The 18,059-nt window shown below is 40.9% G+C and overlaps 1 protein-coding gene and 1 long non-coding RNA gene across 14 annotated transcripts in view; one reads left to right on the top strand and one right to left on the bottom strand.

The window, feature by feature from the left end:
• LOC149524141 (uncharacterized) overlaps window positions 1-9,233 on the bottom strand; it is a 41,428-nt gene extending 32,195 nt beyond the window's left edge. The window contains exon 1 of the long non-coding RNA XR_016349875.1: window positions 9,097-9,233. This is a non-coding gene — a long non-coding RNA (uncharacterized LOC149524141). The remainder of the gene's footprint in view (window positions 1-9,096) is intronic.
• The window catches only part of CDC14B (cell division cycle 14B), a 75,924-nt gene that overhangs the window by 2,855 nt on the left and 55,010 nt on the right, over window positions 1-18,059 (top strand). For 11 of the 13 annotated variants that reach the window (XM_075931842.2, XM_075931839.2, XM_075931845.2 and 8 more), the window contains exons 2-3: window positions 11,377-11,470; window positions 12,910-12,985. In XM_075931842.2, the coding sequence (XP_075787957.1) occupies window positions 11,377-11,470; window positions 12,910-12,985 (170 nt within the window). Of the gene's footprint in view, window positions 1-9,926; window positions 10,427-11,376; window positions 11,471-12,909; window positions 12,986-18,059 lie in introns of those variants that run through there. The other 2 variants (XM_006129365.5, XM_075931849.2) reach the window with 2 other exon arrangements.

Genomic DNA, 18,059 nt, shown 5'->3' with positions numbered 1-18,059 from the left:
GCACTGCTGCCTCTATCAGAGGTAGCAATGGGGGAGGGGTGTGGGACAGGAGAGGCTCCCGTAAAGCAGCCTCTCTCTGTGGTGGGCTGAATCCCATGGAGCAGCCACTGTCTGCAGCGGCCTGGGCTGGCCATGAACATAGGCTGCTCCAGCAGCAGCTGCTGATGGACCTGGCACGAGCCCTACCCCCACTGCAGCTCTGCATTTAAGTTTCAGAATAAGAGTAAGTTGCTCTTACTACATTTAAACTGCAGACCTGCAGCAGGGGTAAGTCCCAGACCCAGTGCGAGCTGGGACTAAACATCTTCCCTTATCAACTAATCATGTAATCGATACAAACTGTATCAACTACACAGTTAGCCAATTACCTGCCTCTTAACAGCCTTAATATAGATGGGACTCATAACAATAGCTCAAAAAAAAAAAAAGACTGAAGTGGGTTTTTTTTTTTTTTAAATTAAAACAAAGTTAGAAATGATATGTTGAGGTTCACACAATTTTATCATTTAAAACATTAATAACTTTTTGGGTACAGGACCTGGTGGACCGATTGTATACATTAAAACTTAGCTAGCCTCTTATTTTAAAACAAACAAAGATGTAAAGCCCTAATCCTGCAAGTAAGCACGCTGGTAAGATACAGTGGGACTCTGCCCAGGCTAACAAATATACTCCAAACAAAAGTGTCTATTTAAAAAAAATCAGTACTAAAGTCCCTGTGAACACTGTATGTTGCCCTCACCCCTCTTTCTTTCTTAATGGAAAAAACTTTAAACAAACGTAAATATTTTAAAATCTGTGGGTGTAACATAACCTGGCAGTATGACGTTTCATTTACAGATTACAGATGGTTTAACACAACCATCTATAAACATTTAGTGCTTCAGTTATTACTACAGGTTGAACCTCTCTAGTCTAGCACCCTCTGGACCTGACCAGTACTGAACAAGAGAATTTGCCAAACCACAGGGGGTCAATATTGTCTAGCAGCATTACCAACACTTCCATGGCTTGCTGGGATCTTAGAAGAAGTGGGTTTTGCCCATGAAAGCTCACGATACCATCTACATGTTTTGTTAGCCTTTAAGGTGCTACAAATCTATTTAAGTTTTTTCTTAGAAGACAGATGTAAACTAGAGCTACATAGCACAAAACACTGAGAGCAAATATTGATGGTTACACACAAACTTTATGGGACCACAGGGAAAGTTGGCCACATCCACAATAAGTGGACATCGAGCTAACTAAAATCAAGCCTGACTATGGATGTTGCTGGACTAGAGAGTTTAATCCGTGCTACACATTTGAGAGAGTTTGTGAGTCTGTCCAAGAATTTCTCCTAAATAGTAAGAGCTAGAACTACCAAATTTAGTATACAGCTTCCTCTTATAGTAACTTAAAGTAAGATAATGGTTTGGTTGTGCCAGAAAAATGGGATTGCTTCTCATAAAACCATACAGGAAAAGAGAGAGCCCTTTTAAGATGCCTGGTGATTCTGGCAGGGCATGATCCCTCTGTTTAGGACTACCAGGGCCTCTCACCCCCAAGCACTCTTTAGGGGAGAGGTGCTGAACTGCCCCTCCACCCCAATTTGTACAGGAACATTGCTGGCTTTTCCTCTTTGTTAGAGAGAATACGGAAAATGCACAGTTTTCTTAAAGTTCTGTGTTGTGATCCTACCATCTTTTGAGATGTTTTACTTTGCAGGTGTTTGTGGATCGGTTTGTTTGTTTGTTTATAAAAACCACTGGCTGGGAAAGCACTATACAATTTCCCATACTCTTGTGAATGCATGGTAGGTATGTGCCACATTTCAGGACTACCCTTAAGGATGTAAGGATAGTGTAGTACAATTTTAACCTCCTTGGTGACTTCTCATCACTAAAAGCAATTCCTACCATCTTTGACTCCTCAACCATACAACATTTATTGAACTGTCAGTAGTAAGAATGGAAGGTTGTTATACAGATCATAGAACCTTAGTTTAGAAGTACTGTATTGTGCTGGTATTCTGCATACTATTATTATTACATCACAAATCAGCTTTTTAGTTATAAGAAAATATTACCCTTTCACTTAAGGAAGTTTATCCATGTAAAATGAACTGTGACTAAGTGTTATGTGCTGCAAATAAAGGCCCTAATCCTGGAAACACATGCATGTGAATAGTCCTGTTCAAGGGTGAATCCATTTATATGTGTATCTCAAGGATCTAGGCTTTAGGATTTTGTTTGTCTTGATCTTCATTAAATTGAAATATGATGGGATAAGATTATGATTTTGTTCTTCCTCATCCATTACAAAAACAAGATATTTATTTTATGAAGCTTTTCCAGGGAGCAAAAATATTTTAAAAGTTAGCAGACTCTTCTCTGGTAGAATAAATCTTAACAACTTTTTAATCCTAAACTGTAAAAGGTGAATATTCAATTTTGTAATTTTTTTGAGCTGTAGTTTCGGCTACATAGCTAATTTCCATTAGAAACAGATTTTTCTGCATGTTTTCAGGGTTGAATATTTCACTGAACTATAAATATTGTTTATTACTAAAAGTAGTTTAAAAATGATTGACTAAAGAAGACAATACCTTAAAGTCTTCATTGTGCTATATTACACTGGATTTCAAATTCCATAATTTTTTCTTCAGCAAATGCATAACATTCAGACAATCTGAATTTTATATGCCAAAGCTGAGTGTATTCATCTTCACTTACTTGATGGAATATCCCATGTCTTTGTCTTTCAAAATAATAGCTATATATAATCTAAAGGCATTTTAAACATTTCATTTAAAGTGAGTAGGCAGTTTATTTCCTGTCTTTAGTATGTGTGTGCTGTACAGTTCTCTACATTTACCTGAGAAATAAGATTTTAAAACATGTTGTGTTGCATTGTAATTTTCCAACAACATTATTTAGGCTTTTGGCAATACAGGCAGTCCCCGGGTTACGTACAAGATAGGGACTGTAGGTTTGTTCTTAAGTTGAATCTGTATGTAAGTTGGAACTGGCGTCCAGATTCAGCCGCTGCTGAAATTGACCAGCGGCTGACTACAGGAAGCCTGAGGCAGAGCTGCTCTGCCCTAGGCTTCCTGGAATCAGCTGCTGATCAGTTTCAACAGGCTGAATCTGGATGCCAGTTCCGACTTACATACAGATTCAACTTAAGAAACCCAGGCGTTCCCAAGTCAGCTGCTGCTGAAACTGATCAGCGGCTGATTCCAGGAAGCCTGGGGCAGAGCAACTCTGCCTCGGGCTTCCTGTAGTCAGCGCTGGTCAGTTTCAGCAGCGGCTGACTTGGGAACGCCTGGGGCAGAGCAGCTGGGGTGCTGCCGGGTTGGTCCAGTAGCGCCCAAAGCGGCGCTGCGGGACCAACCAGCAGCGCCCCAGCTGCTCTACCACAGGCATCCGGAGAAAAGCCTGGTCTGCTGGGGGAGGGGCGCAATAGCTGTGCCCCCCCCCCCCCCCAGCAGACCAGGGAGACGCGGGCGGCGGACCGAGACGCACCGCGGTCCCGCTGCCTGCGTGCTCCGCGGCTTTGCTCAGCGTCTCCCTGGTCTGCTGGGGGGGGGGCGCTCCCCCCCCCAGCAGACCAGGGAGACGCAGAGCAGCTTTTCTCGCCCCAGAGGACGCGGGCGGCGGGACCACGGCGCAGCTGGGTGTCCTGCCGCTCCCGTCCTCCAGGGCGAGAAAAACCCCGTTCGTAACTGCGGATCCGGCGTAAGTCGGATCCGCGTAACTCGGGGACTGCCTGTAACTGCAATTTGCAAATGACTGTAATACTTTGGAGTCCTTTTATTTAGACTGTGTGTAAATTTTGTTTACATTGATAATTTCATTTTCTACAGAGAAGTATAGTAGAATCTGTAATATGTTTGTGCTTTGATTCTGACTCCCTTTACTTAATGTCTCACTTGGAATTTTCAAGAAATACTCTGCTGGCTTAACATGTGCATTGCTAATGTCTATTTGAACAATGTAATTGACAATTCTATCTTCATATTGTTACAGTATGGAAAAAATTCAATTTTCTGGAATGATAGGAACATTCTATGGAGACTTGTGTTTTTCAGACTCATCTGTAAACATTTTTTCAGTGAATTTTCATTGTAAATCTGTCTCATTACAGGAGAAGCATGCAATCATTTGTCAACATGGCCTTATTTTCTTATGATTATTTGGGTAGGGCTACACAGCAACATTATTTTGAAATAACTAGTGTTATTTTGAAACAACTAAGTCCGTGTCTACATAGCATGTAGTTATTTTAAAATAATGTTGAAATACTGTCAAGCTGGAGGGCTTCTTACTGCAACTCCTGTAACCCTCATTGTAGGAGGAGTAAGGGAAATCGGAAGAAGAGTGCTCTATTTCAAAATAAAATATAGGACTATGTAGCACTTTAAAGACTAACAAGATGGTTTATTAGATGATGAGCTTTTGTGGGCCAGACTCACTTCCTCAGATCAAATAGTGGGAGAAAATAGTCACAACCATATATACCAAAGGATACAATTAAAAAAATGAACACACATGAAAAGGACTATTTCAAAATAAGTATTGTGTAGACGCTCCCAATTTTGAAATAAGCTATGCAATTGATGTAGCTCAAGTTGCGAAGCTTATTTTGAGTTAAGCCCTGCTGTGTAGACATTCCCTTTCAAAATATTCTTTGGTTAAGAAAGTGATTAAGGTTTATACTGTCTAATATAGAGTGAAAGGAACTCCATCCTTTCTGATTTACATATCTACGTCATATGGGAGCAGCAGAGAACAGGGACGATAGATAATTTTAGCAAAAGTAGGACCATGATTGTGAAACAAATTTGATAAGTCTAGAAAACATCCTATGTATTGTCAAACAATGTATTTTTAACTTTAATTTCAACCAGTATTCTCAAACTTTTGTTTAGAAAGTGTGCTGATACCTGGCTTCTGTTGTGGTCAACAGTTTTATCCTCTCTTGGCTTTGATTTCTGCAGTGATAGTGAGTTCCTTATAAGGTGGCTGATAGGAAAAAAAACCTTTTTCAAAAGAACCCATACTCCTGAAAAAATTAAGAGTATGGGTTCTTTCAAAAAAGGGTTTTTTTCCCAAAAGAACCCTGTCTAGACTGCGTTTTCATTTTTGAAAAACCCTTCTTCGAAAAAGCGCTCAGATGCAAATGAAGTGTGAGATATTTAAATCCATGCTTCATTTGCACTTTTCAATTTGCTTCATTTACATTCCTCTTTCAAAAGAGGAATATAGTTTAGATGTGCCCTAATATATAAATACATACAGCCTCTTATGCATTTATCTTCTGAGGCAGGGTTTTGTCACCTGCCTTATCATCAAGTTCAAGAACTTACACTTGTTCTTTTGTCAGAATGAATTTTTACTCTCTTTTACCAGAATAATGTCTCTGGTAAGAATGGGCATATTTACTTGCTGTCTAATATTAAAACTCTGCTGCATATTAGCTGCCTTGTCTATAAAGACTTAGACTTGCAGATCTCTAGAGACATCATGATTGTTATAGGTGACAGAAAGAAGAATATTTTTAGGAGGTGCTATTTATTCCTTTTCCAGAATCCAGTAAATAAATATCATGAACAGGAAGTTGTTGGTATCCTGCTGATATCCTGCATAGATATTTCCACAGCTCATTGCCTGCCTGTAAAGACAAGAAATCCTTCTGTGAGGCAACCACTCCTTCTCCTCCATCACTCTGACAAAGATTAGCAAGCTCCCCTTAGTTTCTGGCAGTGTAAAATTAAGTGTTTGTCACCATTATAACTTTATTTTTTCCTGAAATAATGTATATGATAAATAGTCTTCACATTTGTTGTGAATGAAACAAAATGTCATGGCTTTTAACTTTTTTTTTTTAAAAGATTCATAACTTTTATACAAATAAGTGTGTGTGTGTGGGGCCGGGGGGGGGGGGGGGGACGACTTAAGTCCTCCTGCAATCAGGACCCTTACAGAACCCTGCTAACTGCAATTTCAGTGGGGCTTTGGTGCAGGGCCTCCAGCCACAGAGGTTCACTTACATGATCAAGTTGTAATAATTTCATAGTGTGTATAACAGTGCTGTTTAAAAACATAAGTTAATATTTGGTTACCATAAACCAGAGCTGGAAATGCTTTTGAGGAAACTGGAATAAAATAGGTTTGAGTTGTTTCTCATCCTGTTGACATTGTCATGGAGGTCAAAATACTCAGCATTGTAGTGAGTAGTCATCTGAGTAGGCAAAAATAAAGAACCTAATTCTGTTCTGAAATGACTTCATTTTATATTCCTTTCTTAAATTTCCCAGTAGGGAATATCTTTAAACTACAGAGCTTACTCTGAACTTTATTGCAAGCAGTTTACTGTGAATACTGTCAGCTTCTCTGGCTGACAGAATAAAACCTGTGGTATTAAATGCTGAGGCTGATGTTTAGATTAGGAATATTAAGATTGCAGTTCTTAAATGTATTCAGCTGTTCTGGATCTAGCAACAATTTAAAATGATCCAAAGATAGCACTGATTAATATAGGTGTAACAATCATTTAATAGTCCATGCATATTGTTCACCCATAATCTGAATTCCATTTCATACTTACTCATTTTAATATGAAACAATGTTAAATGGGATTCAGATTTTGGGTGAACAATATACATGGGTTATTAAGCTGTTGTTTTATTTATTATGCACTATTGTTATACTGTGTTAACTATGTGTAACCTAAATATCTGTGTTTTTAAGCAAATTAAGTCCTTTTCTTGAGTGGCCATAAAGGGGTAAAAGGCCTGCCAAATATTGAGTCTATTTTTATAGGTTGTGGAAACTACTTATACAGGACTCAGTAAGAAAAAATGCATTTGTAACACCAGTATTAGAGACTGTCCAGTCAATCATTTAAAATTGTTTGTGGTAGGAACTCTTAAGGTTAGAATGAACATATGAGTTAATGTAGGCTTACACTCCAAGTGAATGTATTTAAATAAGGTACAAATAACTTTTCTTTAATGTACAATAAAGACCTAATTTATGCTTAACTTTTGCCAGCAAAAGTTATGTCAGTCAGTGTGTGACTGACTTTTCTCCCATCCATGACTGACATAGGTAGGCCAACAACAGTCTTAGATGCAGTTACAACAGTGAAAAAGTTCCTTTGTTGGTAGAGCTTATTTAATTCAGGGAGCTAGTAATATAAGTTATACTTGCAGAAACACTCTTATTTGTATACACTGTATCTTCCCCAGAATTGACATTTAGCATAGCTTATAGACTATGTAAGCATTTGATCAACATTTGACAATAGATTTTTTTTTCCAAGCTAACTTAAGGATTTGTATTAGAGTGAAAGACCCATATTTTCAAACACGGATGCCTAAAGTTAGGCTCATGAGTTTATATACCTTATCAAGTGATCTGATTTTCAGAAGTCACTGACTTATTTAGATTTTCAGTGCCCACTGATTTTTCTGCAAGCCAATTCTCCCCATAGGCTACCATTAAACTTAAGGTTTATCCTTAAGTACAGACTCTAAGAGGCGAACTTAAAGCCCATGTGTTTTAGAAAATGTTGACGGGAGGCCTCTATTTTGCTTGCTTATATCTACATTAACCACACTAGCAACTAACAAAAAATAAATAATTAGTGGTGGGCTTTTTTGTTGTTTTTTAGGATTTTTTTTTTTTTTTTGTTAAAAGAAGTTGTCTTCCTTTATGCATCAAGAAGATTGAACTGATTTTCATCTAGAAACAAATGCATGAGTGGACACAAGAGAATGGAATGAGTGGACACAAGAGAATGGAAGCTGTTCCAATCTAATCAATAAGTTTTTGGCTGCAGTGCCAACTAAGCTTTGCAAACTAATTGAGTGGATCATTATGTTGTACCAGTCAAGAATTCTAACAATGTCTATGGATTATCATCACTAATAGGAAAACTAAACTTTGGATTCTGTAGTTTTTTAAATCAATTCTAATTCTGAGGGAAACAGACACTGCAAAATTTTAATGCAATTTAAAATTAAGCATTGATTAATACTCATATTAGCATGCAAACATATGGATCTGTGCACTGCAAAAAATCTTGGCTAAGTGAAACAAGTTCTGAAAAAAACTGTTATTTTGCTGCAAATCTGTTAAAAAGCAGAACTATTAAATGACACTAAACATTTGGCCTGTACATGCAAGAGTGGCAAAACTATATGATACACAGTACAAGTCATTCTTTTTGTTCAAGTGTACACACTTTTGAGGTGACATTTTCAAGAGAGACATAATCATGTAGAGCTTTTGTAAAATCCTGCTAGGTGCCTGTTACATCTTTTGGTACCTACATTTTCTTTCAAACTGGCCTTTAGGTTCCTAAGTCACTTGGATATTTTTGAATATTTAAATTCTTTTGAAGATATAAAAATCCCTTTTATATACTGCCAATGTTTTAAAATGCAGATGCTATTTTGCAGTTCTGATTGTGCATTTCACAATTTCATTTGAGGATCAAAAATAGTGGGACTGACTTGTACTGTCAGGTCAAATGTTGGCTTATATACATTGCTTTTAGTACAGTTTTACAACAAGAGCTAAAGATTTCAAGATGTTAGTAAGGCTACAGTAAATGAAGATTTTTAGTTCAATATGTAATAGCTGAAGGAGCAGAATCTTTGAGCAAGGGAAAACCCCCAAAGCAGTGTATTTTATAAAAAAATATGCATTTACACTTATTCAGAGATGGCCTATTTTAATATTACAATAAATCTGACCATTTCATGCATTTTAAACGGGCACAAAATAAATTCCATAATTAGGCTCAAATTTTATCAGTACATTCAAATTTTACAGGTTTGTGGGTTTTTTCCCCAAAAGAATAAAATATTGCTATTCTGCTGCAAGGCTCCAGTTTTTATGGCCTGAGTACCTGGGGCAATGCAACATACTACTGCTACCTACTCAAAACTTGAAGTTCACTTTGATACTAATACAGCATCCATATAAAACCAATTCTGATATAAATCTATGGCAATTGTGTTTTGCTTTGTTTTTTTAAAGTTAACCATACAAAATGTGAAAATAATTAGGCACACATTTTTATCTTTAAATAGCTGCTACTCACTGTAACAAGGATTCCTTTTTCTATTGGCCCATCATGTCTTCTTGACTGGGCAACATTTTTCAGGGGTGGTGTCAAACTACTGATTTCTGAACCCCCTGTCAGTCAGTTCCATCCGGGTGCTGCAAGGCACACACCTCTGCACCCTTAGTTCCAGCACCTATGCTTCTGGGAGTGTAGTGGAGCCTTCTCACAGCTCAGAAAAAGTTGCAACTGGAGCAGCTCCTCTAGCGTGAGGAAGGCTGGGTGTGCTTTTTGTAACCCCTCGATGCTGCTTCTACAGGTGGTCACTGACGAGAATCGTGAGCCGCAGGCCCACTCTCAGACCAATGAATGGTTTGACGTGGGGTAGGGGTCGTTTCTTTTTTGGGCACTCACCATTGTTTTGAGCCGAGAGAAAATGACTCACGAGTACTTCAGTGTCTTTAACAGTGGCCGCATTGCTGCTGTGTTTGGAAGGCCCTGGCCCTAGGCGTAGCGAGGGATGCGGAGCAGAGCGCACCGCTGGCAGGGGGCACCAACGGGACCACACTAACTGGCACAGACCTGCGTGGCAGGCAGGTGGCCAGCTGGCAGCGCGTTGGTTAGCTCAAGTCACGCCGTCCTGTCTAGGGCGAAGGCCCGCGTTTAGCGATACAAGGCCAGGAGCGCGCTGGGAAGTGGACAACGCTCCGCGAGCGCTACCGCGGTGGCTTTAGAGCTGTAGCTGCCCGTGCGCGAAGGCGCAGCAGCCGCCAAGCCGGGCGGTCCGAGCCGTGGGGTGGGGCTTCCCTTGGCGAGCTGTTCTCTCTGGCGTACGGAGGGGAGCTGGCCCTACTGCGCCGCGCTGGCTGCTCCGCCTGCCGGCCAATGGCTGCGATGGGAGGACTGCGCTCACAGCCCGCGGGGGCAGGATTCCCCAGGCGTGCGCTCAGCGCTCTGCTTCTCTCCCCAGACCGCTGGGGCTTGTCTTGTGTGCGCAGCAGGCTCGGTGGGGCCCAAGACGCTTCTGGTTTCATGCCCGTAACGCCGCTTCCGGAGCTGAAAACTCTCTTTTCAGGGAGGGGAAAGATGCGGGCCGAGCCCGTCAGTTGCTGGCGTCCCGCTTCTAGCCGTGGTGCCTGCTGAAGGGTTGCGGGGCAGACACCCCGGGGCTCAGACACGCTAGGCTGCACTTTGATCTTTCAGCTTCTGCGGGGAGGGGCTCTTTCGTTTCTTCGTCGCTGTCAGGCTCCGGTGACAAACACAGCCAGGCTGCTTGCGGGCTCGCTTACCTTGGGGGTGGGGGCTGACCCCGCTTAGCAAGCGATGAGCGTCAGAAAGGAATCGCGCCCCTCTGTGGAGTTCATCAAAGGTGAGCAACTTAAAATGCTCGTTTGTAATTTTTTGTTTGTTCCAGAAACAAGTTTTCGAAACTCGTTTCGCAGTCGAGCATGTGAACAAGGAGATCATGCCAGCGGCATCATCATAACGTTCATTGCACCGCTTTGTCGAGTTTGCTTTTTTTGAAACAAAACGCGTTTTCTTTTCTTTGAACTATTGTGAATTATTGTAAACGGGATTTGGGAGGCAGTAAACGTAGCTCTCTGTAACTTCCTGGCCTTCTGCAGCTTGTTGATATTTTACCTCAGTTAGTTAAAAGTTAATAGTAAAGCACTTGTTACGTAACAAAGGCATGTGCATTGATAGACAAAGAAATCTCACAGGAAGGGCCCAAACTTGAGACCTCCTTTTTCTATTTGTCATTTATCGAAGACCTGTGGATTTTACAATGCTTCACTTTTCTCTCTTGGTAACTTCTTACTCTCCTCCCACCTTCACCATCACACCCCTAATTAACTGAAAATATCTTGTTTAAAACTTCTATAATGAGGAATGTCTAGGTTGTGTGTGGTTGGTTGGTTGGTTGGTTGTTTTGTTTGCACCTCTCTGAATCACAGTAACCAGTAGCCAAATCTATATATAGAGAGATGAAGAAAGTATCCCAAACTAGTTGTGAGGGGGCAGTCTGGTTATTCTCTGAACGACTTGTTTGCCAAAGGAAAACCCCAGAGAGCTTTTGACTAAATTACAAGTTTTAAACTGTTTGTTCGGTAACTAAAAACATGGCCTTCATACGTAATCATTGTCATCCTTGTTGCTTAGCACCTGAAAAAAAAAGTCTAATCCAGAAACCCACAAAGGAAAATGTGATAGTAGATTGTGACCATTTAAAATCATTACATGTAAGAGAGACATTTCAAGTTTTTTGTGAAAATTTGTAATGTTAAGGGTAGTATTAGTTTAAAATCTCTTGCATTTCAGGTCGCCTTTATTTTGCAATTCTCTGCCAAAAACCAAAGAGTGGTCTTGCAAATACACACTATTTCTGCATAGATGATGAACTTGTATACGAGAAGTAAGTACCATCATTATTCTTGTATTCTACAGAACATTGTGGTAAATTGGTAAGAAAAGCACTAATAAGCAATTGAAGTAATTCTTATCCTGTTGTTAGTGGTAGTTAAACTTCTATCTGTATAACATTTTTATGTATGGTGTTTATTCTCAAAACTAGTATATGGGACTAGTGCCAGCTAATTTCACTTGCAATGAGAGTTTATACCTGTGGGGGGGTGGGGGGGGCTGATGGCTTCCTGCTAATTTTTGTCTTGAAAATTTCACTTTCTTTCTTGTGCATCATTCTTACTGGAAGATATTGGAGTACTTCGGAACAAGATAAAACAAATTCAGAAGCATTAAATGAAATATTTAGCCAGGAACAGTTTCTAGTTTCCCAATACCAGGGCCAGAATATGTTCTAGAATAATGGATGGCTCAAAAACTTGGCAGTTGCTGACTCAATACTTTATGACTAGAGATATTAAAATGTGGGTAATTGTGTAAACGTGTAACCGCTGAAAAACTCAGTGGTTACGCCCATCCACAGTGGGTTCCCGGGAATCAGGTGCTGCCCTGCACTGCTACAAAGGCAGCAGTGCAGGGTGGTAGCCGGCTTGCTAGGAGCCAGCTCTTAAGCCAGCTCCCAGCACACATTGGCTCCTGCCTGCAGTCCCTCTGTTGGGAAGCTGGCTGTTTCCTCTGATACAGGCAGCCGGCTCTCCAGCTGCAGGGCATGTAAATGTGAGCTCAGGCTTATTGGTTAACTGTTTACACTGTTATACATTCACATCCCTGTGCGTGACCCCAACCATAGGTGCATTAAGTACTCTGCAATGAACTGTGCAGATATCTCTGATAAGACTTGGACTTTTTTTTATTTGACACCTTACATGGATATTAAAAATCCCTTAGTGCTTTTGAAAAAATAAGGATGTTTTTGGTTAAAATTTTGTATGCTCTCCTTCCCCTTGGTAGTGATGTATTTCAATATGACTTTGTATACACTAAGCATTAAAGTGGTTTGAGGATTAATAAGTAAATATGAATTTCATTGCTGGCACTATATTTAAAAGCTGAAGCATTATGGAATTAATTAATAACTTTATTTTTGAGGGCATGCTTTTGCATTGTTGTTGAAATCAAAAGTTCCTAATGTGATGCCAAAATGTTATCTTACTGTGAACTTTATTTCAAAAGTCTGATCACTTCAATTTTTACATTGACCTTTTAGGAGTTCTTGTGTGGAGAAGAAAGAAAATTAAATTTATAAAAATAAAGTTGTAAAAGCTAATGAAAAACTACAGCATTATACTTACAGTATGCAAGAAGGCAGTTAGAAGAAGTTTTGTACATAGTATAATATATTTTTTTCATTTGGTGCATGTGAATTTATGTAAAATTATTTCTACAGAACATGTACAAGCAAAATGTTTTCTTTCTTTCTCTCCCCACAAGCTTCTACGCAGATTTTGGACCTCTCAATCTGGCAATGGTTTACAGATATTGTTGCAAGCTAAATAAGAAATTAAAGGTAAAAATTGTTTTGTATCAAATAGATATAAAGTATTGAAAGTGGGCCATTTGTAAAAATGGTGAGATGAAGAAAATGTTCTTTGTTTGAGAAATATGTATAGATTGATTCATAGATTGCTACCGAGACTTGTGTTTTGGGTGTTTATACTAAATTGTCTGTAGTACATATTTGTTTTCATATTTCGTCAGATTATATTTTCAGGAGAGTGGAGGGATTAGATGCAGTGAGGGGATGGAAGAGGAGAACTATTTGTCTTTAGGACATAGTAGTTGTACAACAATTTATTGTGAAAGTGCAACTTCTAAGTATTGATACTGTTAGAAACCACTAGAACTTTTAGTGTGCAAAGGTCTCTTTCAGTAAAAGGCCCCCTCTTCTGGAATTCAGTCACCCTGGCAATCTGCCAGGGTATCGCCAGTTCCAGAGCTCTGTGAGAGACACATTGATTTGATTTGGCTTCTGTTGGATTTGTATTTATCTTTTGGTCTTCACAACATTTCTATAGGGAGCCATATTTGCTTTATGAAAACATATTTAGGGCTCAGTCCTTCAAGGTTACTGAGTATCCTCACTCTTGCAGTTGAGGTACTTCCTGCCTCTGAGGATGTGTTCAGTTCAGTACCTTTCAGAATTGGACTCTTGGTTGATGTTACATTTTATAGCAGTGTTTCTCAACCAGTGGTACGCATACCCTTAGGGGTATGCAAGAGAAATCTCGGGAGAGGGTACCTCAACACAAGTGGAATTTGGCAAAAAATGTTCAGGATTTTGCCCTGCAAAGGGGATCAGGGAGGGGGCAGTGGCATGTGCCTGTCAAAAAGAATGTTCAGAGCCGCATGCCCAGATGTCAACAGCCACTCTGTGCATGCGCCCCAGCGCCTGATGGGAAAAGCATGTGGCTACGGAGGCGGTGGCTCCAGTGAAACCCAGGACAGTTGCACGTTGGGGGGCAGTTTTGGTCAGGGAGGAAAAAAAATCACTTCTATGGCCGCCTCTCCTAGTTCATTTCCTCTCCAGCAGCCTGCCCAGGGTGCTCCAGAGGGGAGGGCGGCTGAACTTGGAGACGCGCATTACCCCCACCCCTGCTAGCCGCTCAGTACAACGCATCCCCAATGCCCCTTTCCCATGGAGCTACGGAGATGAGCTAAAAGGTGGTGAAGTGGCATAATAAGCATTTCTCCAAAGGATCTCTCCACATCAGTGGTATAGCGAGTGGTAGCAGGGGGGCAGTTGCCCCCAGGCACCTTGCTAGGGGAGTGCCGGGCTAGGGTGGAAGCGCACAGCCCCGTGCAGCGAGCCCGGCACTCGCAGGCTACTTGCTCCCTGCAGACAGGCTCCTGAGGCAGAGCTGAGGGGTGGGAGCAGGCACTTCAAAGGTAGGGTTACCATATGTCCAGTGCCTGGCTCTGAGGGAGGGGAAGGGCGTTGGATTAGAGCTGGGGGCTGGGGATGCCTGGGGCTGGGGGACGGGTGGGTGCATTCGGTTAGAGCGGGTAGACTGGAGGTTCCTGGCTCTGTGGGTACTTATATATATAAAGTACCCCTTTTAAAATATATATTTTTTTAAAAAAAGGTTGAGAAACACTGTTTTATAGTATCTCTTTAAATCAAAATAAGTTTTACATTTTCTATATCAAGGGATACATGCAAGTTTGTCAATCTCTAACAAGTTGGAGTGCAAAATGTTTTAGGCAGATCATTTTAATAAGATTTTTTAAGTCAGATGGCTCTTATTCAAGAGTCTGTTAATCAGATTTTGAAACCCTGCACTGAACTGTGAGAACTGGAAGTATGAAATACAGTATTTCTTTACAAAATGCTAAGATTTCTTTTAATGCTCCTTGCTGTGTAGCAGTGGTGTCAAGCTGTCTGCTTCAGATTCATTGTGCCACATAACAGCACAGTGGGTGGACTTGCTTAGGCTTGACAGTTTGCTCTGATTGTGCTTGAAAATTATTCCACAGAAGCATCCCTATTATGATTATTTTTAAATGAGAGTAGTATACATGCATGCTAGATGTTATTAAGGATGATTTCGGATAGATTAGAATTTGCTGTCCTCATCCTTCATGGATTGTAGTGGTATTAGAGTGACTCATTTCACTTTTAAGCTGTGGTATTTTTAGCTAAAAGAAAGGTCTGATCAGAGAAATTATTCAACTGTTGTTCACATTTAAAATATGCCATCACTTCATTAATAAGGTTGCAATTTTCTATTGAAATTCCAATTTTGTCTCCACCCAAATAAGATGTATAATAGGGAAGAATTGTAGTTTGACAAAATTTGAAGTAACTCAAACACAAGTGGCTTCTGATTTAGAACTTTAAAATATGGATACAAGGTTTCTTTGCAAGCTATATCATAGAAATAGCTTGCAGTAAAAATGTAGACTATTTTGAAAATCTTGTCAAGGACCCTTAACTAAAATGAATCTTAAGTCTACCTCACTTTTGAAAATGGGACTGAGATGCTTATGACCATTTTCTCTCTCGTGCATAGGGACAATAATTGGTAATTGAAAAATATGGGAGTAATTTCATGTGGCTATTTTGAATTCTCATTCAGGTCTTAGTAGAGTTTTAAGAACATTGCCAAAGGTCTACTATTCTATAGACTCCTCTCTTGCAGTGCTTAGCTTCGGAATATGAATTTGCCATGGGAGTTACTGTGTTATGGCTGCTTTTAACTTTATGGGAGACATCCCAGAATTCCTGCCTTACCTGTTGTCCTTGCTGGCATTGCTTCTTGCTTGCCTATATCTTCCAGGAACAGCCACCTACCTAGCTGCTGGTTTTGTTTTTTTATTTCTAGCAGTGTTCATTTTTTCCTCCCTCCACTTTTGGGCTGAGTAGATGCTGCAGTATAATCTTAATCTCCTAAAATTTCCTTCAGATACCCATTCTAGACTTCATGACATTTTTCAGCAATGCTACTAGTAGAAACTGCAAGCATTCTCTATCAGTTTGGACACATCTACACAGCAGGGCTAAGTACTGTAGACGCGGACTATGTTATTTTGGAATAACGTCAGTTACTCTGAAATAACACTGCTGTGTAGACATATCCTATATGAGCCAATATAGTTACCTTTTGCTATGCCCCCAATGTACTTAAACTTTTTTTAGAATGAGAGTTTTACTGAAGGAGATGGAAGTTTAAGAAATACTAGGGAACACATTTGTGTAAATGGGAAGGAGAGAGGAGCAGTGTCTGCTTCTGGGGTCATGGGCAATAGCAGCGGAAGGCTTGTCTCAGAAGGACTGATAGACTTAATTTTTGCCAAAATACTCTGATGCAGGGAAGCTTCAGGCTGCTAACCATAAATAACCTTCTTGTAGCCCTTACTTCATTCAGCTGAGAAATCCAGTATACGTTATACAACTTCTGTTAGGCTTATTTGAGTGAGTTGCCTGTTCCACGAGCTCAAAAGCCAGGAGGCAGATGAAAATGTTCATGTGACTACATTTTAAAAAGTTTTTTTTTTTTAAATGTGCATTGGATTTATGGTTTGTTCTCAGATTTTTGAAGTAGTGGGTGGGATTGTCCCTATTTGTGTATGCAGATTTAATTTCGGAATTCCTGACTTGGCAATGAATACATATTAGGAGACTTCCTTTTTTTGGCTGATAGGTGGGGCTAATACCTTCCTATGGTATTGTTTGAAGCCTCCTGCAGCTCCCGCTGTCCAGTGGACATTACCCCCACCTCATGCTATGCTGCCACTGGACTCCTCTCTCCCTTCAGGATATCTTACTACTAATTCCAGGTGTTTAAAAATCATGAGTCAACCCCCCTCCCTCAAATTACTTGCTTTTAATGAGTACTTTTAGGGTGGTCCATTCTTGTTTTCTGGTTTTGAGCTTTTAAGGGTCATAGTTTTCAAGGTTTTCTCCATCTTCTAGAAACTTTTTTTAAATGAAAGATAAATCTAATGTAATCTTTAGACTCAAAGAGCTTTAAGAGAACCCATAAAAAGTGCAATTAAAATAGTGAGAGTTTACCTCTGCTCAGCTCCCTCTGCTTTTCCCTGTCCCCATATATTGCCCACACACAATTTCCTTTCACATGGCAATGGGAGAAACAAAGGAGGAGAGAGTGCAGTTGGGCAAGAGTCTACTCCAGGCATGGGCAAAATATCTTCTGGGGGCCAGATTCTGCCCACCAAAGCTGCTGGATCTGGCCTGTGAATGCAGCGGGGAGCCCCAGGCAGACTCCTTGCCTGCCCCCCCCCCCCCCCACTTCCTGTGTGGGGCTTTGTTTGAACAGCTATGAGCCTTCACATGGTGCTCCTACCCCTAGCACAATCCATTCGGCCAGTCAACAGACAGCTTGCAAAGCATCTTCCTCTCAAGCTCCTAGCTATTCAAAATCAGATGGCCCCTGAGCCTATGTGGGGTTGGGGCAGGCAGGGAGTCTACTTGCGAAGGCTGCTAGCTAGGAGTCAAGCGGGTAAATCTCCTAGCCAGAGCCTACCTTTGGCACTCCAACTCTCTGCCCTCCACCCCACATAATCCAAACCCTCTCTCTCCCCTCTCCCCCCCCATATCCCTTCCCATATCTTGCACCCCTATCCCAGGTCACAGCCCAAATCCCTCTTGCATCCTAGTCCCTTACCCCAGGTCACAACTGACTCCTTCACCCAAACTCCCTCCCAGACCCCACACCTCCTCCATTAATATGGAAGAGTATGGCCCTTGACCACTTTCCAAAGTCTTGGAGTGGCCCCCTATCAAAAATTGTTGCCCACCCCTGGTCTACTCCCTACAAACTGGAGAGAAGGGAACGGGGAGGACACAAAGTCCTTGGATCATTTCTCCCACTGCCTGTTGCTCACACCTTTGTTACTAATTGTTGGTGAGAGTAGGATCTGTCGATCCAGGTCCAGCTTCCCTTTCCTTGCCTATCGTCATGGATTGCACCTGTCCTCTTCACTGACAGCAAAGCATATAGGACTGATGACTGGAGGAGGCAGCAATTAGAGCAGTAGCCTCTGCTAGTGGCAGCTGGGACTTCAGCCCATTGCCTTCATCTCTGGCTCTCAACAGCTGCCTGTGGTAGATGCAGTCAGAA

The sequence above is a fragment of the Pelodiscus sinensis genome, chromosome 6 (genome assembly GCF_052426305.1).
Source record: "Pelodiscus sinensis isolate ZL-2025 chromosome 6, ASM5242630v1, whole genome shotgun sequence".
NCBI classification, from domain to species: Eukaryota; Metazoa; Chordata; order Testudines; family Trionychidae; genus Pelodiscus; species Pelodiscus sinensis.
Note: the sequence above shows the minus strand (reverse complement) of the source record. Positions and strands in the feature narration are given on the sequence as shown.